General features: G+C 38.6%; 2 protein-coding genes across 5 annotated transcripts in view; one reads left to right on the forward strand and one right to left on the reverse strand.

Moving 5' to 3' along the window:
• agbl1 (AGBL carboxypeptidase 1) overlaps window positions 1-24,266 on the forward strand; it is a 211,838-nt gene that overhangs the window by 24,153 nt on the left and 163,419 nt on the right. Inside the window, exon 2 of the mRNA XM_084396546.1 lies at window positions 19,654-19,806. Within this exon, the coding sequence (XP_084252672.1) occupies window positions 19,654-19,806 (153 nt within the window). The remainder of the gene's footprint in view (window positions 1-19,653; window positions 19,807-24,266) is intronic.
• enc2 (ectodermal-neural cortex 2) lies at window positions 1,127-17,460 on the reverse strand. Of its 4 annotated transcripts, XM_084397341.1 has the most exons (5): window positions 17,257-17,368; window positions 17,108-17,140; window positions 14,462-14,572; window positions 10,658-12,505; window positions 1,127-2,414 (listed from the first exon to the last, which is right to left on the reverse strand). In XM_084397341.1, exons 3-4 carry the CDS (start codon window positions 14,523-14,525, stop codon window positions 10,692-10,694), a joined length of 1,878 nt encoding a protein of 625 aa, XP_084253467.1. In that variant the 5' UTR covers window positions 14,526-14,572; window positions 17,108-17,140; window positions 17,257-17,368; the 3' UTR covers window positions 1,127-2,414; window positions 10,658-10,691. The 4 variants fall into 4 exon arrangements, with proteins under 4 accessions (XP_084253467.1, XP_084253469.1, XP_084253466.1 ...); XM_084397343.1 differs by lacking the exon at window positions 14,462-14,572 and having other exon boundaries at window positions 17,257-17,460; XM_084397340.1 differs by lacking the exon at window positions 17,108-17,140 and having other exon boundaries at window positions 17,257-17,404.

Here is a 24,266-nt window from a genome sequence, read left to right on the forward strand (position 1 = left end):
TCCCTCTTGACGTCATGAGGTAGTAGGATATACCATATATGGACACCGCAGCAGGAAGCCCCCCTTCCCCTCTCCCCCTCATATTCAGTTCAGTCGAGAAAGATGGAGAAACCGAGTGCACACCGGACTTGCTCTGTGGTTGATTGCCATAAAAAACATGTAAATGTGTTTTATCTCCCAAAATCGGACGAAACTATCAGGGACCAGTGGATGAAATTCATTTTTAATGACGCTGTCCCAACAACCCTTTCAACTGGCGTGCAGAGCCATATAGAGCGTCCACGACAGCCAAAACATCGCATTGATCTCGCGAGACAATAATGCCTTCAGAAATAAGGGTAAAAGTAGGTCTGTGTTTATTTTTTTTCCACTTTTCTTTTTTAGAAGGGCCTGAAAGACTATAATACAGCAGTAGGTATCCAATGTAATACTAGGTTATGACTCCTTTAAAATACCATAGTAAATACCCAACTTTACAGCAGAAAAAAACACGTTTACAGCCTGGTGCAAAAAGTGGCTTTGGTCTATATAGCTTATTTTTCCCTTCATGACAACTGTGAGGGGGGTGAATTTTTTTTATAACTCATCCGTTTACATTAAAGTTCTGCATAATTAAGGGTGTCCACTTTTGAGTGACAGGTGGATTCCCGCTGCAGTGGTCATTAGTCATCAATCATTAGCCGTTTGTCAGCCTTCACGTTACCTCAGCATAGTCATTGTCTGACTGTAAAAATAAATAAATTCGGGAGTGACGCGCTACCAAGATGGCGACGGCTTCAAAAACGGTCTTCAGAAACCTACGGGTGACGTCACGGACACTACGTCCATATTTTTTTTACAGTCTATGATTTTTATTAATATAAAAATATGAACTAAATATTATTTTGTGCAACCAAAAACAAAGCACCTTACAACATGTAAATTCTATCTGTAGGAGCGGGAAAGCAATGGATAAAACTTCAAAAGGTTCCTGCGGATTTAGCTTGGGCATTATAAGATTTAGCTAAAAACGTAAACCTTGTTCCGGTTACGTCAAAAAACCTTGGATGTTTCGTGGAGGAGTTTTCAGAGAGGAATCCAGGCGCATTTTTAAACCTCCAGGGTACTTATGAAACCAGTCTGCAAGCATCAAAAAATCATTTATTCAAACCCTTCAACAGACTGAATGAGCAACACATCTACCGGTATTAGGCACCAGGAATTCAGTTCACAAGGACACCAGAGGGATCTGCTGCATAATCCCAGAAAGTCCCCTTCAAATGGAAATGTTTAGCAGTGATCCGTTTATTACAGAAGACAAACTCCCCCTGAAACAAAATTCAAACTCAAAACCCTTTTCAAGAGATTTAAGACTGTGAGCAAAAACCCAACCTTCAACTTCAAAATCGTGGTTGATCGTAAAAGGATTTTTCTTTAGATTCAATATAAATTAAACTCAAACCACAAACAATAATTTAGACTATTCCTTCTTTTCTTTAAAAAAAAAGCAAAAATAAAGGTTATGGTGAGGCATTTAAAATGTAAATGAATAGGTCCATTTTTGGAGGACGTAGAAGCAAATATGTGAAGCTTATGCAAAGCATATATATATATATATTTTGAAATGCTGCTGATAGAGCTTTACTTGTATTGGACCCAGAATGTTCTTTTAAACATAATCCAGCATTCAAATCCAGAGGAAAACAGTAAAAAACACCAAAGCCCTCATCATCCATCATACAGTCTCATGTGCAATTTTTAATTACCAGTACCAACACATAAATTAATTGAATTTATCAAATGTTTAAACCTTCAAGAAATCTTAAAATGAGAGGAAGTCCTTGATAATACATTGTGCTGTAGAATCTATACAACTACCAGTTTAAAACTCATTTCACAGATACTAGTCCCACAGGAATTTTACCTCCTGCTCGAGTAAACTTGCACTTTCCCATGGGGATGTTCTGCATATCTGTAGATGTTTCAGATGTTTCGTTTAACGCAGTGTCCGTAAGGCGTTTTGGAAGTAACATGAACATGCTGTACTGCCATTGAAAGTGAAGAAGCAAGTTTCATGAAGGAAAATCATGCTTTAGTTGTTGTTTGTCATGGATCACTGGAATGTTCTTGACCTTGTTGGATTGCAAAAGAGTCTCCAAAGAGCAGATATTGGTGCAAGAGTGTAGTGTGTCTTTGTTTGGCAATGAACAAGCATGGCATGAGTTAGCGTTGTGCTGTAGGGAAAAGGCCTTTGTGGCCTCTTTTTTCAGCTCTTCGCTGTGGCTCCTCTCAGCAGTGGATAGATGGTTTGTTTTCGAGAGTGGCCGTGACCGACCGCAGCCACACCACATCCACCGAGCAGAGGTGCTTCGGGCCAGCCAATGACAATCCAGCTCTGCTGCCGTCCATTCAGAGTGGCTAGAAGACCATGACACCTGCAATGAGAGACGGCACAGTATGAAACCAGATTTCCTCACAACTCCAAGCCAATCTCTGTAATTTGAACCCAGTCATTGCACTCAAACTTGATGCAATTGTAAGAGGCAATTTCAATTGACTGGGAGAAAAGAAAGGGAAGACAGGAAAGCACATTTCTTGTGATTCTCTACCAAAGTACTGAGCTTAGTCAATCTTTGCAAAAAGTTTGGAATGGAAACAAAAGTGTCGTCTTGCAGTCTTTCAGATACAAAGTGAAGAATGAAGTCTGATTCACAAATGACTTAACAAACAGCATAACCAGTGTAGACTAATTCTTGAAACGGCTGGGTTTTCTAATGAGTAGAGTTATAAGTTTGACCCAGTATGAAACTGTCCTGTATAATAACATTGGCAGAGATAATTTCCTTTACAAGTATGAAAAATAGACATAACTAAAATATATTTAAAATAATCAATCGTAATCAAGATTCTCTGAACCAGAATCAAATCTGTATCGATACCATGTATTGCTATACCATACGAGAAACGTATCTTGCATTATCTGCTGTTGCAACGCAAAAAGGTTGTAAATGTACTTAGTTGGTACCAAAAACGAAAGAGTTGAAAATCGAACAAGCACACAGAAAAGAGAAAATGAGACTCAAGACCTGAATCTAAAACACTTTGAAAAAGTAACAGGATCAATCACGATCAATCAAAGACTAACCTTGTCTGTTGTTGTGTCCATAGAGAACATATGGGATTTGCAGTCTCGTAGCACTTTAAATGAGTCTACGCTTACAGAAGATTTAAAATCAATCGCTTACATCAGCTTCACATCCCACCAGTGCAGCTCGCCCAACAGGGGTGTCTGACTGCCTCTAATTCAATTCTCATCACCTCTAATACATTCCAATTTAAAGCTAATGCCTCCCCTAGAGGGTTTAAGCGGTTAAGCCACAACAATGAAATGATTTCAGAGCCTGCATTGACAATGCCATTGACGTATCAATCAAAACAGACTCCTGCTCTTTATAAACCAAAAACAAAGTAAATATTTTGCAGATCCCAGTCGTGGGTTTCGCCTTAAATGTGTCCATCTGCTTTATGATTCATTAAGTGTGAGATTCTGATCTGGCATAATAGCTGCCACATGCACTTGATGGGAATGCTGTTGACACCGTTTAAAATACTTTTCAGATGCAGAGGATAAAACTGCTGTGTGTAGAAATGAGGTGCATATTTTTTTTAAAGATGTGTTACTGCCTTAGGTGAAAAGCTCAAGGTAAATCCCTGTGGGCAGGTGAATAGAGTGTACAATTCTATCTTGAGAACTATATTTGTCTACAAAGCCCTAATTAAAAAACACAAAAATAATAAATAAAATTAACGATTCCACCCTCTCATTATTATTTTTTTTCCATTTAACTTTTACACACAATTTCAAACAAGTTGGTACAAGACTAGAACAAGTCCATTCAAACAACTTACGTTTTGTTGATCAAACTTAAAGAACAAATGGCAATAGAGTGGTTCAAGTATGATGTCAGAACCCGGAAGTCTAAGGGGCTGTTTACACCTGGCCACTTCATGCGTTCTCTCAGATCGGATAGCTATCCGATCGTGAAAAGACCAGGTGTAAATGCCCTCCGAAACGCATTCGAGACGGATTTGAATCCGATTGCTCAAACCACTTCAGGAGGAGGTCTGGGCCAAGTGTAAATGCATCTGGTTGTTGAAAGCACATATGTAAATTGTACTCCTCCCAAAAATGCTAAAAAAAATAAACGTGTGAGAGCGTGTTGTAGGCTATATGTAATGTTATAGCCAGATATGACGACGCTACTGGAACACGCATCACCGCAGATGAGAAGCCGAGCATCTATTCATTAAGCCAATGTGCTATTTATCGTAAATCAAAAGTGAAAGTAAGTCGCAGATGCTTAACACACAATCATCATCATTAAAAGTAAAGAAACTAAATGATCTTATCAGGGCTGTTACTGCTCTCTCTTATTGCGGTCTTTGATTTAGAAATTTTAGCTGATGATCAATAAAATGCAGCTCATATCTGTTGCTTTCGGTGACGTGCACTCCATTAAATCTGCATATAGTGCGGGAATTGAAAATCGGATTTAAACCCGTTTCGCAAAAACACATTTATGTGACCAGGTGGTAATGGAATCGTTTTGATAAATCAGATAGTATCCGATCTGAGAAAACGCATGAAGTGGCCAGGTGTAAACAGCCCCTAATTTGCCACTGGTTCCTTTGAGATTTTCCTATGTTTTTTTTTTTTTTTTTTAGGAGTAAAATAAAGCCTGTGGTAAACATAACTTGGCTATACTTTGACATTTTGTCAAAACAAAGTATAGTGAAGTTGTGTTTACGACAGTCTTTATTTTACACATGAATCGAAGACCCCCATTATAAAACCCCATTGGAAAGTCTTAAAAGAACCAGCGATGAATTAGTCTTCCGGGTTCTGACGTCATACCTGCACCACTCTATTGCCACGTATTTTAGCTATATAAAAATATGCACAGCACTCTTCAACACAAGGGCAACCACAAAACCACCAACATAAGCCTTTCCCTTTACTCAGAAATGCAGAAATAAGGGTTAATTTCAACATATACTCTCCTGATCGAGTCCCATCCCGCAAACTAGTCTCGATTACCAAAAAAATTCATGTTCATTAAACTTCCACTCAATAAATTTAAATGGACTGATGAGAAGAAATAAAGTTATCGTGACTGTTCAATAACGGTTTATTTTTATTGTTTTAAAGTAAACAGAAAAAGCATCAAGATCTAGGCCAATTTTAGTGTGATTAACGTTTATACATGCTGGATGAAGCCAAGATGCAATTGCATTATCTAGGTTTGTTAGTCCAGATGATTTCAGTTCAATTAAATACAATACATTTATAAAGAAGACACTTTAGTCCAACTGAAATGCAAATGTTCTTGTTTCCCAAGTTATGGTGGTCGCTCCCAAAAGGACACTGTAACTGTAACTAACTTTTAGTTAAAAAATGGTTCAACAATCCTTCAGAACTGGCACTTCGGTGGAGATCAGTAAAACATGTTGCAAACACTAGGCTTATGCTTATTAAAAACCAGACTTTGTTGTCTAGATGGGTTAAAGTGGACATGGCTTTACTCCCTAATACGGTGATGGTAAAGGATAAATATCGGTATAAAGACTGATTACAGTGAGCAGTGCCATTCCAGGAAACAGGGCGTCTGCCACTCGAGCGTACAAATCCACAGCTAGTTTAAACAGGGCACCATGACCAGGCAAAGCTTATCCAGCCTTCACCAGACTGTGTCAGTGCTTGATGGGTCAGAGAAGATGATGTGCATGGGAAATCTGGGCTTTTGCTACCTGTATCGGCCTGTTTCCACCAGTTGGGAGAACAGTGTACACTGCCAAAACATCGTGTTTCCTGCTTTAGTAACATGCATGCCACAAAGAGAGATTAGATTAAAACCCAATCCGATTTATGGGCTCTGTAACAGAAAAAACAATTAGCTGGTTTAGTTTTTCTAAAGCCCTCTCCTTTAGGGGATGGGACGGGAGGTTATGGTGGTTGGCAAGGGGTCAGAACTGTTCCAACTGGCAAATTACCTGGATTAGTTGAACACAATGCTGCCAATGAAACTGCACTGTTGGCAGAAAAAGCAGTAACTAAGTCTTATTGAGGACATATGGGATGTGCTACAGGGGTGTCAAAAGAGATGACATTACAGGCCAATGCCTGAATATTCCCTATTATATTTACCTGGAGCTTCTGGTCATAATTCACGTCCTGTAAAGTAATCAACAACAAGTTTGATGCTACTTTTTAAAAGCATTACTAGCTCATATACTTTGGAATTTATTGGGCAATTTCTGACCATTTATCCAGTGGTCACTCTAAGGAAAAAAACAAAACTGTGCCAGCATTTTCCTCCTGAAATTACACACACACACACACAAATGCTAGTTGATTCCATCAAATACGGCTAAGGGAGATTCCCGAACACAAGTGGTTTGAGAAAGTCTACTGTCTAGTAGTAGTGCAGAGAAAGGCCTTTGTTCAGGTAAAGTGTTGGGGGTGGGGTAACTCAAAGGAAATTACCTGAAAGTATGTTCACATGCACAGTCAAAGATTTTGTCAGTTTAAGTAAACATTACATAATGCATACAATTTAAATAAATAAAGCTTTTTAAACCTGTACGACTTTGTTTTCCCGTGGAATATAAAAGAGAATAAAATTTGTTTGTTTTGTATTGTTGTTTTTTTGCCTACACAATGAAAGTCAGTGGGGTCCAATGTTTATTGAGTTTTATTGTACAGCCAAAAACATTTTATTTAAAAAATATCTAAGAATTAAAACTAAGAAAGATAGTTTGGAACAACATCAACGCAAGTAAATGATTAAAATCTTTGGGTAAACTATAACTTTAAGGAAAATAATGTGCAGTTTATAAACTATACTATTCAGAAAAAAATATGTATATAAATAACAGCTCATGAATAAAATGTTTGACAATGCGTGGCATAAAAAAAAAAATATATATATAGGGGCTAACATGATACAAGCTTTACATAAGCCTTTTCATTTAATGGAAACCTCTGCCACTAAACTCTAAAAGCTTTTCTTCATTTTCATTCCTCTTTTTTTTTAGGGACGTTAGGTCTCTAGAAAAACATACTATGCCGTGAAACTTGATTTACAGTTTTCAGCAAGGCTGTCTGATTATGACTAATAATGTCAAATTTAGACTGTGGGATTCAATTATCCTGTTGTCTAGCATGATGCACAGCTTTCTGAAATGGATTACATTCAGGTACTTCTCTCCTTGTCCCTGGCCGCTGCAGGTTTTAAAATATTTATAAACTGAAAGTGGAATCCCAACCCTGCACACGCGGGCCTTTAAATCATTTATGAAGCTCATTCTTCTCTATTTAGTTTTTCATAATGACACAGAGACATTCCACTATGGAGACCAACAGGCATTTTAAGTGTGAGACAGTGAGACCATAGAGCTGGGCCACCTATACTCATCTCTATCAGTTCTTCATTGCTTCAACTCAGTAGGAGTTTGAAACACACCAGCCTTTGCTTTCATCACCCACTGCTTTAGTTACTTTATCAGGAGAGAGAAGGTTGTGAGGCTGAACAGGGTAAAGAGATGAATAGGAGAGTGTGGGAGGTCTATATAATACTTGAAGAATTTGAAATCTGCCATCTTTGCTCAAGGGCGGTCAGATCTGCTGCAAGGTCGTTTTTGAGTTGGTTTCGAAACACTGCAGACCGTGTTTTAGTCCGGCGTAAACGGACCAAAACGGAGACTTTTGAAAACAAAGGCGTGGCTGCTCACATTACGCAACCAGAACACAACAAAAACAGAACAGGGTTGAGTTTCCCAAAAGCATCATAGTTGGTGGCTATTGTTCTGCGATCGACTGCGAACAAGCAACAGGCTTACAATGCTTTTGGGAATCGCAGCCCAGAGCCGTCTCTCTAAATGGTTCTGTAACATACCAGCCTCGAAGAACGTGTAAACAATAACGAGGATCGTTTTCATTTTAAAATGCTGTTTTTAAATGAAAACGCACTAGTGTAAACATGATGTTTGGCTAACCGGAACCGTGCTGATAGAATGCGTGTAGTGACGTCGCAACTCAGGATTGGTCACTTTTCTGTTGCCTGGCTACCATTCTTTGTAGCTGGCCAAGCGTACTATTTGAGCGACTTAAGCACAAATTAATAATAAAATTAAAACAAATATCTGATCATCCTCCATAACGCTATTTACATCAAATATTGCCTGTAAACTCTTACGTTACCAAGGCAACGACTGACACATTTGTATTCAATTCCAAAGAGCTCCGTTATCAGCTCGGAAATGAACGGTTTGGCCAGACGGTGAAAAAGAGGCCAAAGACAGTGAACGGAACACCAGCTTAAATATAAATGTTAGCATCCTTTAAAAAACATATACTATAAAGAAATATTTGCTATTTCGCTACACACCGATTAATTTTAATTCACGTCAATGAAAAAATAAATAAATAAAATGCTACCAGCAGAGTCTAGGAGAGCCATGCTAACCAGCTAAGCTTTAACCCTTTGGTTGGTACACATTCAACTAAGGTTTATTCTCTTCCTGTGGGCGTTCCTGGAGGACGCTGCTGCTGCCAACATCCTTCGGCAGGCCTGCCAGGGCGTCCTCCAGACATTCTGATTTTGTGCCCCCTGGGGCTAATTATAAAACCCAGCTTTTGCTGGGCCACCTGCTTCACTGTGAAATGAAGCACTTGTGGTGTGAACGGAGTTGCTGGCTGGTGAAGAGTGTTAATGATTACTCACAGAAGTAATCATTTTCTAATCACCAGGAGATGCAATGAGATGGCTGTGGTCCCTCCCCAGGCAGCCTAATTCAAATGACACAAGTGAGAGATGTTCAGCTGACTGTTATGACGCACTCATAGAGACCATCGGCACTATTGCAATTCTTCAGTATTAGGTTTAAGAAGCAACAACCTTTGCTGCGTCCATTTACTGTACCAATATGCAGGCAGACCATCATTCAACCTGATGCTGGCTTCTGAGGAAGGCTGTTCATGCAAATATTGTTAGTCTGTAATGACCTATTAGCCCTGGTCTTCATAAGTGCTGACAGACAAGATATTATGATGGCAGAAATGATAGAGTCTAAGATGCCTATAGAAGAAAGGGTATTATAACGAAGCTTAATGCATTTCATATAGGCCTAGTCAATAAGCATTAATTTTTTTTTACAGTTCAATGCAAACGAGTGCTTTACATTTATACACTTAGCCTATGCTTTTGTTTGATAGTAAAAGAGGGGGAACTTATAATGGAAATGCTGGGAGAGTTTTCTTGTTTCTTGGGAGAGTGTAATCATTATCATTTATTAATAAAATTTAAACAGACATTTAAAAAAATATATATATTATCATTGGTGAAATAACTGTAGTGATGCATTGAAAATAAATTATTGGCTGAACATACCTAGGCCAAATAAAATTGATAATTCAAATTAGCTGTTGTTTAGAATGACTAAACATTTTATTTGTATACACAGAGAGGCTCAAATACAATAATTAATTGTGTACAATACATCTATAGCTTTAAAAACTGAAATTGGGCTAATATCTGTACTTTGTCAAGAATACACAAAAGATGAAAACTAGTAATTTCTAAAACAAAGGTGGCAGTAACCTTAAGTAAACTATTCTCCCTTCACACATAAGAAATAGTTCCTCTAATGAAGCACATAAATAGCTCTTTATTAATTCACCAACAGCCAAAGAGAATGATTGCTTCTGGGCATGGGGACTTCAATGCACAAGTGGGAAAAGCAAAATCTGCACATTTGCAAATCGCATTTCAATTTTTCAAACTGTTTCTGTTCACATCTTCAGCCAAGACTGTCCTCTGGCCACCTGAAAATATTTCAGGTTTTGCCTTAATTTTCAGTGGTCAACATTTAAGTACAGAAACAAAAAATCATCGTTGTGCTTTAGATGGTACAGTTGATGGGAAACAAAATGCTTTAGCAGCTGTTTCAGCAACAATAAGCACCCTCCTCCCTAAATCTCTCTACAGAGTCTCTCATTGCAGCCTGTAATTACAGAGATTAAGCCACTTTGTGCTCTCACTCAACCTAATTGCCAATTGACAGAAAAAGCTTTGTAATGTAGATCACAAATCAATTTTTAGTGCTGACGCATCACTATGATCCTAAGTGAGAATTCATGAAATGTTTAAGCCTCAACCTTCAACCCTCTTGAAGATGTTGCCCCTTCAATGACAGCCGCTGCTCTTTAATATTCCTAGACATCCAGATGGTTTAACACAATCATTTTCTCTTTGCTCAACCACTTTCAAAAACCTCAATAAGATAGGAGCACTCAGCTGCTTTCAAAGAAGGCTGTCAAGCCCCAATTTAACATTTTGGCATGCAGTTATCTTGACAGAAATCATTGTTTATGTGTGAAGGTCGACAGCCTGCTGACTTCTATCGCTACTCTGCTTAGAATTATGATTCAAGCACTTTTCAGGGGAAGCACCTACAATACAAAATTATTCAGTTGTGTGTGTGTGTTTGTGTCTGTATACATATATTTATCACATAAGGTAATGCAGATTCTTGTACAATCAGAAAGAATAGTAATTTCAGTATACAGTCTTTCAACACAGGACAAAGGAGAAAATGAAAGAAAAGCCAAAAACCTTACCCAGATCAGCTCCATACACTTTAATTGGAGGCAACTACGCAGGAAGATGTTTCCAGGTGCTGACAAAAGCAGTTGGAATCAGTGAATAAGGCACGGTAGTTATACTGTTCCAGCTATCCGACGTCGGATCATAACAATCCAGGGTTTTACACCGCTGTGTACCGAAGTACCCACCGACCACATAGAGTTTATTACCAGAGGCCACAGCATGGCAGCTCATTCTTTTAGAAGTCATGTCACCTACACGCGTCCATTGATTGGTCTCGCAATCAAATCGGTAGGCGGACGCTGCCGTGAACTCCGTGTCACCACCCATTATGAATATCTGACTGCCGAGAACGGCAGCGGCGGTGTATCTCCAGGGTTGCGGACACTCGGCAGCTATGGTCCAACGGTTCTCAACGGGGTCATAGCACTGGACCTTTGAGGCCTTGTCCCTGTGGATGGTTGTTCCACCAAACACAAAGAGTTTCAGCTTGGCACTGACCACTGCTGCATTGCTGACACCATCCCTAAGTGGTGCCATCATTGTCCATTTGTTGGTTAAGGGGTCATACCGCTCAACCTGTTTAAGAGATACCGAAGGGGAGGCTGGGAAGACACCTGCTATAGCAGTGTGACCCCCCACAACATAAAGGCAGTTTTCAAGTTCAGCCGAGCCATGTCCAAAACGTGCAATTAGCATTGGGGCACCTTTCGACCATTCTTCATGTACCGTGTCATATATCCAAACATCCTTTGACACTCCATTTTCTGACCCCCTTCCTCCTGTCACGTAAACTTTGCAGCCAATGGCACATGCACTGAACTCCTTTCTGGGACTGGGAAGATCTGATTTAGGGATGATCTCTTTTGCTTTGTGGTCCACTTGGTAGATCTTATCACACATAAACGTCTGACCCCCAAGAATGAGAAGCGTGTGCCCAGCTTTGCGAGGCCTAGCGCAGGGGCTGGTGACAACGCCGTCATTCTGCAGAATCTTTTTCTTACACTGCATGGCCTCATCAACAATCTGTCGGCTCCTTTTATCTGACATCACAAGTTCCTCACATGCCACGGCCTCAATGAGGCATCCCGAGGGCAACAACGCGAGACGTAGTCCTCGCAGCAGTTCAGGAAGATAGTCTCTGCGGCTGTCTAAGTCATACCTAACCCAGCGCATGACCGCATTGAACACAATCTGTTCATCTTCAACCTCCAGCTCATCACTCAGGATGAGATCCAAAAGCTTGTCTTTCGAGAGGCCACAGAAGTCTTCAGTGTCTCGAAGAGTCTCAAAGTGAATGAGGCACATCCTCCATGACAGCTCATAAAGACGCTTGCACTGATGAGCGTCAGAGAGCAGCATCATTCCCAAGCAGTTTGACGCGTGCAAATTCTTCTCCAAAAATTCTGCTGCTGCATCACGGATATCATGAAACTGTAGCATGTCTCCAGCCTCGAGAAGTGACTCTGCATTCTCCTCATTGATGATGACACGTGAGGAGTAAGCAAAGTCCAACAGCAGCTCCAGAACTTCCGGGTGAACACTGTCACGAAAGTTAACCTCATTGTCAAGGCTTTCACGGAGGCCACCGCTGAACATGGCTTCAAAGTAGCGACTGCAAGCAGCAAGCACAGCTCTGTGACAGGGAAAGGAGCGGTCGCCTGCCCATAGCGTTACATCTGTGAACATGCACTGTTTGCGAAGGGTATTGAGGTGGGTGAGCACACTGTCTGGATGAGAGGGCTTGTGGAAGAGCGAGATGTTCATGGAGCCTGTGCTCGTCCTCGACTTGCGGTTTTCATGGACGCTGACTGACATCTTTTCCAGCACGTCCAAATTTTCACTGGTTCCAATATCCCGAACTAGGAAAATAAAAAAGCACAACACAAGAGGTTAGCAAGTGATCTAAAAAGTATCTTCAGTATTGGGGATGACTCACTGCTGTACATGTTTATGCTTGGCAATAAAATCACCAGTGAGAAAGTGGTATGGTGCTGTATCAACAAAATCTAGAGCCAACTAGTTTTTTCAGCTGCAGACAACGTAACTATTAATCTTGGATGATTAGCATTAGCTTAAATGTGGTGGTAGTGTTTGTCATGCCTTGGCACAGTAATCTTTTACAAGCTTCTTTTTTTGTGGATAATGGCAAGAGATTGAAAATGTATTGGATGTACTGGATGACATTTTTACATCCTTCACTAGACAAACTTTGCTTGACATTTTACTAGATATTCACAGCTCTTTCAGCAATGAAATATTACTTCAACAGTTAAGTTCACTGTAAATTTGTTCAGAGGATCTGAGAACTGTAATCCTTCTTTACACTGTTAAGCCAATACAAAGTGCACAATTAATCAACTCAGTCTTTAATTCTTACATTTTATGCTGACAGGTTGTTATACAATTTAGATTTGTAAATTAAATCAGTAATCCTTTGTTTTTGGCAAACAGAACCTCAGAAATTCAATAAGACCACAATAGAAACACCTAAAGAAAAAGAAACAAATGTATGAGCATCCTGGCTAAACTATTCAATAGTAGGTTTACTAGAACAAATTTGAGAAATTTTTAAAGAAATAAAATTGCAAGAGAACATCTATTACAATAAAAAAAAAACAAAAAAAAAACTTAACTATTCAAAATAATAATAATAATTTATTTAGCTACCAAAATTACTGTTTAGGTTATCAATCTTACGTAGCAACTTCACACAGCTTTTCAAGTAAAATCATCAACAACACAATTACAGCTTTGTAATTAACTGTGTAAGGTGTTGTTTTTTTCGTATAATTTACTTACATTGTTTACAATGCTAAAAATCACAGACATGTTTATTGAACACATAACTGGAGTGACGACAACCAGTCCATATTGGTGTTCCACAGACATGCTTTAGCACCAAAGCGAAAAGTATGGTACGCTTGCTATGTAGACGCAACACCCAATATACACTGAGTGCAATGCAGCAAAACTAGAATGCTCCTATTATGATCAACAAAGCATAGTGTAAATTAGATGAGTTTGTTGATTGACATTGGGGGAATTCTCGAGAGTTACCGTATAATGCCATCAAAATTTGAAAAACAGTTAATGGTACAAAAATGTAATACTCATTTAGAAACACACAAAAATGGCATGCAGTTGCCCTGCAAAATCATTTTAATGTAAATTCTATTAATAAAATGAATAATCAAGAATACAATAACCTACTGAAATAATTGAGAAAGACTGTATGATTTCCCCCCATTTGTGCACCCCTACAACAAAAACTGAATATTTTAACATTTATTTGTTAGGTTTAAAAGGCTGTGGCAGTTGAAGATACAAAGCGCAGGTTATGCGGCTTGACATGAACAAACTGCTATAGAATTTTCCTGTCAATTAAATACATAACACCCATTACGTTTTTTGCTTGGTCAGGCTTGCTTGCATGATTTGGTGAAATCCAGACAGTTTTGCCCTTTCTGTCTAGGCTTCATCTGCAAAGGTTTAATGTTACCAGTGGCTCTTTGTGTAAGTGAATGTGCTTACATGCAAACTGGATTCTTTAACTGATGCGGTTTGAGGTTATTGTGATGAGAGAGGGGCGCAAGCATGCACAAACATCAGCAGGGTCTTTATGGATCACACTCTCGAGTTGACATGAATCACAATGCCAGAGGTTGACCACAAAGGATGCAAGGTCACAGCTATCCGTGCAGAAAGCTATGCAGGGGGATAAGGGCAACTGGGAGGCTGGGATTGGAGGGATTGGATGCAGGGCTGTTGATGGGTGAACGAGAACAGGGAGCAAGCAGGTGTCTAAAACCACTTACAGCGACAAAAACTGCTGACCCACGTACAGGCACTGACAGTGAGGATCTGAGGGGGGGTCTGCATTGGTCCCAAAAAGCTTCCCCTCAACAGACCAGGTCGACAGAGTTGTCCTTAATGGGACCAGGGAACAAAGAGAAATGTATTTATTTTTTCCACATATAAATATGAGCGCCCTTGTGAGGGTTTCCAGGCATTTCTTGCAAGCTACGGTTTTCGTGACAATAGATTAAATGTTGCATAATTCCACAACGGTTGAATTACGGTCAGGTTTGTTGCTGAATTAACAGCTGAAAAAGAAGCCAAACTATTATTTCACAGCTTGATGAAACTGCCTTGGAGTTCCTGCATGGTTCATCCCATCACCCATGGTAACCATCACTCAACAACAGCATAAGCTGTGCCAAAGTTGCTGAATCATTCAATGCGAACAAACCAACTACCTATCCATGCGGATATTCTCACCAGCATGAATGACACCTTTTAATTGCAATGCCACTGAGAGTCTCAGGCACAAAGGTCTTATTTTCTTTGAATGTTCTTCCTGTGTAAATATCCAAGCTCCTCGCACTAAATAGCTTTTCCAGGTTCTTTTCACTGAGGATGTTGGTATTCTAGAGCTGTATTTCAGTTAAGCTACAGCAAAGGAGGGAGGGAGGTGCGTTTTGTGTGTTCGAGGAAAGTCAAAAGCTGGCAACCTCACTGATTTGAAAAAGCTCAATGAATCACTGGCCTGCATGAAGTCCATCACCAAGACCAAATTCTTCTATCAGCACTCAGCCTAAAACATTTTACACAAGTATGTGGACACAGATGTTTCTAGATGTGCAAGCTTGATTATGTGCACCGCTGCAATTCAAAATGCGGCAGTACACAGCACGTTCTTTTTGTTTCTCCAAAAGGGGTGCTATTAGCAGATGTCTTCTGGATTAGGAATTTCAATCACTATCAAAAACATATTCGCAAAAAAAAAAAAAAAAAAAAAAAAAATTTAGAGGAACAACAGCTCGTCACTGGGACAGTACCCTTTAAAGGGACAACTTTGTACCTTATCTACCCCTAAAAGGTGCATGTTAGTACCATAGACCAGTAATATGTTCCCTTAAGATACTACTATAAACCTTTTGGGGGTAAATAAATAAGGTACAAAGTTTTCCTTTTAAGGGCACTGCCTCCTAGCCGGACACTTCACTAGTTGCTACAGACAATAGCCTACTTAAAATTGAGGATGAGAAACTGCATAAACTGTAAATTGAGTTTGCTGCTAATGTTACAGAAGGTTTCAATAGTATGGCCATATTGGTGGTGATGTCGACAAAAACTTTAGTGAAAGCAGCATTAAAAACAGCCCCGTTTTTGGTTCCTTATTTCTTAGAACTACATAAAACAGTGAAAGCAGCATTTCTCAAACCTGCAATGACACCCAGGACTGAATCCCTTTTTAGACACCCATTTTAGTACAAACATCACCTAAAAATGAGCCGATAAGTGAAATCGGTTGCTAAATTAGAGAGGCACACCACAACTTTGTGTTAGGGAACAAAACTGAGAACCACTGGTAGTGTAATGCATAAATGTAACAGCGGAGTAATTAAGGCGAATATAATGAAAATTTTAGGGTAAAAAAAAAAACTTTGCAAGAGTAAATAGCAGCCAATATGAGGTTAGACATGGCTTGTTTACTTGACCTATGACCACTGTAAAAATAACCAGAATGAACTTCAAATACAGCCGTTATACATGAACCCTGAACCTTGTGTGATGCATTGTGAATCTTATCACACAAACATATTTGAATTGTGTAAATTCTCTGTGGGAGCAGGTGCACTGTGGCGCGGGCTTGGGTGAAAATAATAATAAAATAAAATACACAATTTTATTCCCTCAGTTAACTAGTCGCCTCCTTAGACTATAAAAAGTGAACATTACGATACATAACGCAATGAATAAGGCTGTTTTGTAATACACGGCGACTATTCGAGACTTCAGAAATGCGCGCACGAACTCAACCTAGAGTTAAGGCCTATTTATACTTCTGCGTCGAACTGCCGCCGTAGCTACGTCGTAGGCTGTGTGTAGCGCGCGTACCCTACGGCGTACCCTGACGTGCACCTCTCCAAAAATGTAACAACGCGTCAATTCTACGCGGACACAAGCGCTGTGATTGGTCTGCCAGAACCCCTCCCTCGGGGTTTCACATGCTCCCTAGGTGCGCGTCAACGCGGACAACGACACAGAAGTATAAATTAAAACCAACACGTTGCCTACGGCGTATAGGCTCCGGCGTAGGTCCGACGCAGAAGTATAATGAGGCCTTTAGCCAGCTCGCTAGTGCGTTAAACAATGTAAAAAGATAACCGGATAACTTACAATAAAGTAAAATGTAACTGGTATACAAAATAATATCAGTAATATTCGAAATGACAGATTAGGGTGCGTTTAATCTTAAGGCGACCGCTCAGTAACGATACTGTGAATGAGAGGAGCTAATGCTGTTAGCGGAGAGTTGTAACTCAGCGTATTGACATGCAGAAGAAAGCCTGACAAACTCCTGGCGATTAGAGACACGTAAAGACGCTGCTTTCCCTGTTAGCGATCATTATCTTCCGATTTACACCCAGGAGGTCACCAGTCCCTATCCAACTCACATCTAATCCTGACTTGTATTGGCTTCTCCAGCTCTGCCCAAAACAGGAAGAACAGTGCAGATGTTGGTTAGAGTGTTAGTCATCTTTAAGCGTCTTGCTCTTATTATACATTTTTTTTTTTTTTTTTTAGAAAGACATGACATACTTACAGTGTTCTGCGTGTTAGTGGCAAATCCTGACGTTGTGCGGTTATAGAATAAAGGAAGGAATCATAGTTTAGTTCACCTCTTGTCTGGTTGGCTGTTACTTTGTTCACATTCCAGTCCTCCTCACTGATGAAAAACTGTGGAGTCTCCCGAGGTAATATCCAAAAGCGGGGGAATGTGTATAGAGTGATTGACATGCCGTTGTCCAATCACGAACTGAGACTTTATGCAAATATAAATTGTAACCAATAGGAACGTTCCGAGCTGAAAGTCTGCGCTGTTTTCTGTGCAAAGCAGCCAATGGCTGAACAGAGGGAGGAGCGTCAGGGCGGGCGATGGACACAAGGATCACAACAATTAGCAGGGAAGTATTGTGACTTTTTTGTGTTCACATACGCTTTTTAAATTGCCACAATGAAAAATATTCATTCAACTTGCCAGTATTTTGGTAAATATGTGATTCTATTTGAATAATAGCCCATATTTTTAAACATAATTAAAAACGGGCCTTAGTTTATTGCCATTATAGAATTAGCAAGCCGTTCATAAGGCACATAATTAGTGCTATCAGTACTTATATCCCTTTTTCCATGTATTTTATTTTATCCATGTAAATATATATATACACACACTTGTAAGTTGAGATTTTTAAATGCAATGCCTTTAGCTCCATCTAGTGGGATTGTTATATTCATAGCTATGATAAATCATAACACATACCTTGAACTCTGTTGACCTCTCAGATGATAGAGGCATGTTCCAATTTTCCATCATTATGCATCCAAAATAAAAGTTTAATGGGCCCTGCTGAAGTGAACGCATACTATAGGTATTAATTGCATTCAGTATTAATCTTCACAAATGAACGCATCTTCAGTTTTCATGCTATTTGAAATATTATCCACTCTGTCCTTAAACTGTAAAGGCCTATTTTCATGTAAATCCCAGTGTGATATTTTAAAGTTAATATAGTTCAAGTTAAACAATTGACTTATATTGTCACTGTAATGTTTATGAGAGCCTAAACGATTAAAAAATATATCTCTTAAAGTTATTTATTTATTTAAACAAACATATTTAAATATCTTTAAATCAACATCTTCTGTAAACATAGACAACCCCTACTTTTTTGGGGTAAAATTATTATTTTAATGAACATCAATATTTTAGGTTAAAAGTGTGTGTGTGTGTGTATAGTATCACTTGGTTGCTCTCTTACTTTTTCTTTTTATTCCACAGTCAGTGCTAATGGTCTGTTTGTAAATGATAACTCTTTGGTTGCATTCCATCTCTTGGTGTTCTGGGTTCATCAGCCTGTGAATTTTTAAAGTCTGTCCCTGCGCTGCTGAAGCATGTGTAATACGATCAAGTTCACTTCGATTCGAGTCTGAATGCATTTTCTGGGCCAGTGCATTGAAACCACTGCCTTGTCTCTTGCTTAGCTAAAGAGATGGTTGAATTTCATTGGTGGGCATAATTAAATATGTTCCATCTGCAAAATCACCAAGGGAGTATCCTCCATTAGAAGTCTAAACCTAATCTGAGACCAAAGGTTCTTTGTAAAGAAATGTGCTGATCTTTACTGTGTTAACATGCAAGACTGGCAGAGTTTTGACGGCATATGCTGCGGCCATTAGGAGTCAGATCATGAAATCGTAGTACTAATAAAGCCACAGATTTACTGCAGTGCTTACAGCAGCTTTTGCTGGGGTAAAAAAAGATTTAGGACTTGAAAAGCACCCATGTAAGACATATCTAATTTTACATGATGAATAAGTGCCATTTTAAACCAGACAGGGACAGCCAGCTGCTAAAAGAAGGATTATATATATTTAATAATATTTGTATTTTTTAGCAATGAATACAAGCATCAGTCTGTCTGTGAACAGAACACCATTCAAAAGCATTCAGAACTGGTGATAAATCTCAATTTTTGTAATGTGTCTTTTGAAAGATGGCTCATCATCGTGGGCATTACATTTCATGTGGGGTCCACTTGATGGATGACCCTGATGAGAAGATGGTAATGTCCCTCATCATTTTAAACTTTATGCACCAAAGATATGCAGCTGGCCACTAAGAGGGTCACAGGAGAGCCCTTGGGTTATCCCACCATGATGACAAATGCCCCCTAAAATAGCAAGACTGTAATCCTACTGATATTAGAAGATCACCGTAAACTTTCCAGCAGTGCTGGGTTTTATGTAAATTGCACTGTCCATTTGCACTGGTTGCCAAACAGTAAAATCTGACCACATGACGTACTAGCGGTGCTGTGAATTTCAAATGAAATGTTCTTGCTGTGGAACAGTTTGTAAAGAGGCTTCTATGAGACAGAGGTTGACTGCACTGACTTGTCTTTACACCTGATTTGATTGAAGGCCATTTAATTTTTTCTAGCCAGTTTCTCTTCTCCTCGCAAAAAACGCAAGTTGAACATGGAAGACACGCGTGAAGTCAAGCCCGGACCTGATGCCTCTGCACAGGCCACCCAACCATGGACGTTTTCCAAATCATCTTTGGTTAGAAAGCTGAGACAACACTTAACCAGTGGTAAGTATAGTATATTCATTTTTTTTTTTTTCATTTATGCAATATAAGAGAATATGTATTTTTTTCAAATACATTTATTTATGCTTCTTTTTATTAAATGCATTTAAAAAAATATGCAATAATATAGATAAAGTTGCATTGATTTAGCAAACCAGACACTATGTTTTTACACTGAAAAGTATAGTAATCAGTTTAATGTAGTTAGGTTGATTATTTTGCATTAAAAGTATTTTTTACCTTACCATATTTTTAGATAACTTGTTTATTTTTTTACAGTTTAGGGTTCTGTGTGATCACAAAATCATTCATACAAGAATCTTTTCAATAAGATATTTATTTGACTGGACGGTCTTTTGAAATCAGATATTTGTACAGATATAAATGATGTTTTCTCTAAAAAAATCCAGTAGACTGGTTTGCAGTGCACAAATATGAGCCTAACTATGTGAAAGAAGCTTCACAGTGTCTGCTGTCTTTGTTGCTGTCGTCTGCGTGACAGTTCATTTAGGCGAGAGGTGCTAATGACGTTGCGTCTCCCTCAGCTGATGATGATGAAGCAAACGAAGCGTCAGATGAACCCGTTGTGGTTTTGAAGCCCTATATTTAGACATCTACGCTATCCGTGAAACGGAATAATGTGCCGAGGACACACTGTGATCTGGCACCAGATGATTATTAATAAATTTTGAAAAGTGCTTAGTGGTTCTGGGCAGATATAAGGTGTTTTGTCATGTGGAAACATAAATAGATGGTTGAAAGTACATCTAAACAACATCCCCATATGTGCTTGTTAAATTTCAAAACCATGGGCTTGAGGAGCCGGTCTTCCTTCAGCTTCCACTCTTCTGGGAAGGTTGACTCCAGGGATTCATTCCCATTTAGACACACGAGCATCAGTGAGGTCAGGGACGGATTTTGGGCAAATGGGGTCTGGATCACAGCTGCTGTTCCAATTCATCCCAAAAAGGTGTTTAGTGGGAGTCAGGGCTGGGCTTTGTGCGGGTCAGTCAAGTTCTTCCAATCCAGATGCAGTAAATCATGCCATGTGGCCATTAACCGACATCGGAGAACCATGAACACAAAAGTATTGTTAAATTATTGAAATATTAGCTTAAAATATGAAGGTATCATAGTTTCGGAATCTCCGGCCTAAATAGTTAAATAGCCCTAAAATATATTATATATAATAAGCATGTGACTAAAAATGGTGTTTGTTGCTCTCATCCAAGTACATTAGTTATAAGATAAATGATTATATCTGAAATACTGTGACATGAATGGACCCTTTTTACATTATGGGTTCTCAAAAGTGGAATTTCGTAGTTGGGTAAATGTCTAATGTGAACAAATATATATTCCCACTTGCTCCAGCGTAAAAAAAAAACCAAAAAAAACATTCATGATAGTGTTTCCATGACTTTCCAAAAGAGGAAAAATAAATATTGAGAGATTATGGTATACGTATTACGCTTGTAACAGAACGCGTGTAGTAACAGAACGTATAGCCATTTACTCACCTTCATGTTGTTTCAAAACAGCATTACCTTTTTTATTTCTTCTTCCGCAGTCCACAGAAAGAGATGGTAGGCAGGAGGTTCATGCTGCTTATAATGAAAGTGGATGGTGACCAAAGTTGTTAAGCTAAAAAAAACAAAGAAGTGCCATAACAAGCCAAACTTTTAGTCTTCAACTCACACTATCATATGACTTCAGAAGATTACAGTAATATGTCTATGGTCACATCTTAACAGCTCACAGTCACAGAGCATCAAATGCAGAAGGTCTGGAAGACATTGTCCATGTAAACCTGCGGTTTTGTTGTGGTTGTGAAGTTAATAACTGTTTGCTTTTGAGACGTTTTGTTGGTTTAAGAATCCAGAAAAAACAGTTGTTTAATTGTTATTCTGTGCAGCTTTCCAATATTTCCTCTGCTTTGATCATGCTGGTTTACGGCTAGAGAGTAATTACTGACGGTCAGCCATGAAAGCAGAAGGTTTTGCAATAGTGAACCATGCCTGCGAGATTTTCACATCACATAAGATGCGAAACTGAAATGCAGAAATTCATTTTGCTCTCGTAACATCTGTTCCCTTTTATCTTTCATCATCCGGTAAGGGTAAGATGAGAGTTAATGAGGATGTAATCCAATGAGGATAGTTTTCTGCCTTAAAATCTTAACTGTGTTTGGTGCAGTATAGACCTTTTTATAGATAAATATTTGGAAAAAAGGGGGAGGACTGGTTGTCACACTTTTTATTTCTGAATTTTTTTCTTATTTTTTTTATGTCTGCAACAACACATACTTTAAAATTTGGTTGAAAAAACAAACAAATAATCACACCATTATTTCAATTAATTTATTATACATTGAAAATAATGCTCAAATAGTGGGCCGTATCGCAAAATTGGCCTATTGACTCCTGGCTTGTGAAGCAACTTGATGGAATTTATGAGCTTTCTTTTCTTTTTGTAAAAAATATGAACAATGTAAAAGCTCTTACAGTGTTTTATGTGAGGCAGCATGTGCGTCTTTTCTTATCATTTCCCCAGAGTCGCAGTTCAAGTGAAGCAACTTTATTAACGTAAATTAAACTCGGTTTGAACTCAGTGGCTGTAAATCCGAGACCCGGTCTTCCCATTCCCTACGAGTGTCTCATAACTCAATGTGTCCCGTCTGCATATATCTCCTCTGATTACTGCTGAAGTTAATTGCCCTGCTTATACTGGCCAGTGAGTTCATAAAGTCTTAAATGAACTGGGTTGAAATACTACAGACTGCTAAATACAGCAGTGTATTAATCTATAATGCGTGTAAATAGTGTTTACATGTTAATGCCATTTCCTGTCAGACTAGTCAAGAGTGTGTGATATTAGCTGTCATGACCATGTCAAGAGCTGTCATGACCTTCCCCTGTAGTTTATGAGGATGTGAGGTACAGTGTGACCACAAGAGGGAGATAACAAGCCATGCATTGTTAAAAAAAAACAAAAAAAAACAACATGTGGTATAAATCAATGTGGCTCTCAGCTGGTTATATATATATATGTGTATTATATATGTGTGTATGTATATATGTATGTGTATATATATATATATGTATGTATATATATATATATATATATATACATACATGTATATATGTATGTATATATATATATATGTATATATGTATGTGTATATATATATATATATATACATACATACATATATACGTATGTATATATATATATATATATATATATATATACATACACACACACACTGCTGTTTGAATGAAAATAGGCAAATGCTTCCCTGTAGTCAATAATTTTACCCCTTAAAACTCATCTTTGATCACCAAAATAACATATTTAAATGTTTTTTCCTTGAAAAAAAAAAACTTCATGCCTTAAAATAGCTTGAATGTAACTCTACACCCTTGCCTCATTTAGTATATGCAGTTCTATGAATATGCAAATGAGCCCCGCCTCCTCTCACTCGCACCAGCTCAGAGATCCACTCGTTGACGATCACACGTTGATCTGATTGGTTACTAGGTAGTTTGTGACGTCAGAAACACCAGCGATTTAAAACCGGATCTTTGGTTCACTGCAGGTTTAAGGAGAAAATACTCAGCAGTGGTGTTGACTTATGCATTTGCACATGTTTAAATCATATTAAAAACACCACATAGACATAAAACATTAAAACCTTGATTTTCACCACAGGGGGACTCTCTGACTGGATGATTATTGCAGTGATTTTTTTTGTTTAGCAACAGTTGAGCCTGATGAATCTTGACATTGTCATCCTGGAATATGGCCATGATGTGTCTTCCTACATGGTTGTTTAAGAAATGAAAAGCTACACACATCAATTAGAGTTAGAAGAACTGTTGCCAAACATAACATGCTAAAAACTTAATAATCACTGCAATAATGACCCAATCATAGACTCATTGGCATTTACCTATTTAAATCCAAACAACAATTATTATTTTTGTCCGGGCAGTATTTATAACCATTTTAGGTTATATTATAATTTTTTAAATAATTTTTATAAATGTATATTATTTGACTTGCGTGAATAGCTGGGCTTCACATGCAGATGTTGCGTTATTGAAAAGTATGGATTTGCTTTGTATGCAGCTGATGATGTTACATTCTGAGCACATGCACAAGTCATACATCTGTAAATTTGTTAGCGTACTGCTCATACAGGTGAAAATACATTTGCTTTGGGTTGATTTGAATATTTAATTAATATTTTGTGTACAATGTGCCCCTCCCCAAAACAGATATTTATGTTCCTGCAGCTGCAGTAAATGACTGATGAAATTTCAGAAAGACCCTTGGCTTCCCCCCTCCCTTTCTCTCTCTCTCTCTCTCTGTACATGTTTACGTTTTTATTGTGAGGTTGCTGGTGCAGGATTTGAGTAGGTGGGGATAAGGATATTAGAGTGGGGTGGGAGAGCTGGCAG

The sequence above is a fragment of the Rutilus rutilus genome (assembly GCF_951802725.1).
Source record: "Rutilus rutilus genome assembly, chromosome: 23".
Classification (NCBI taxonomy): Eukaryota; Metazoa; Chordata; class Actinopteri; order Cypriniformes; family Leuciscidae; genus Rutilus; species Rutilus rutilus.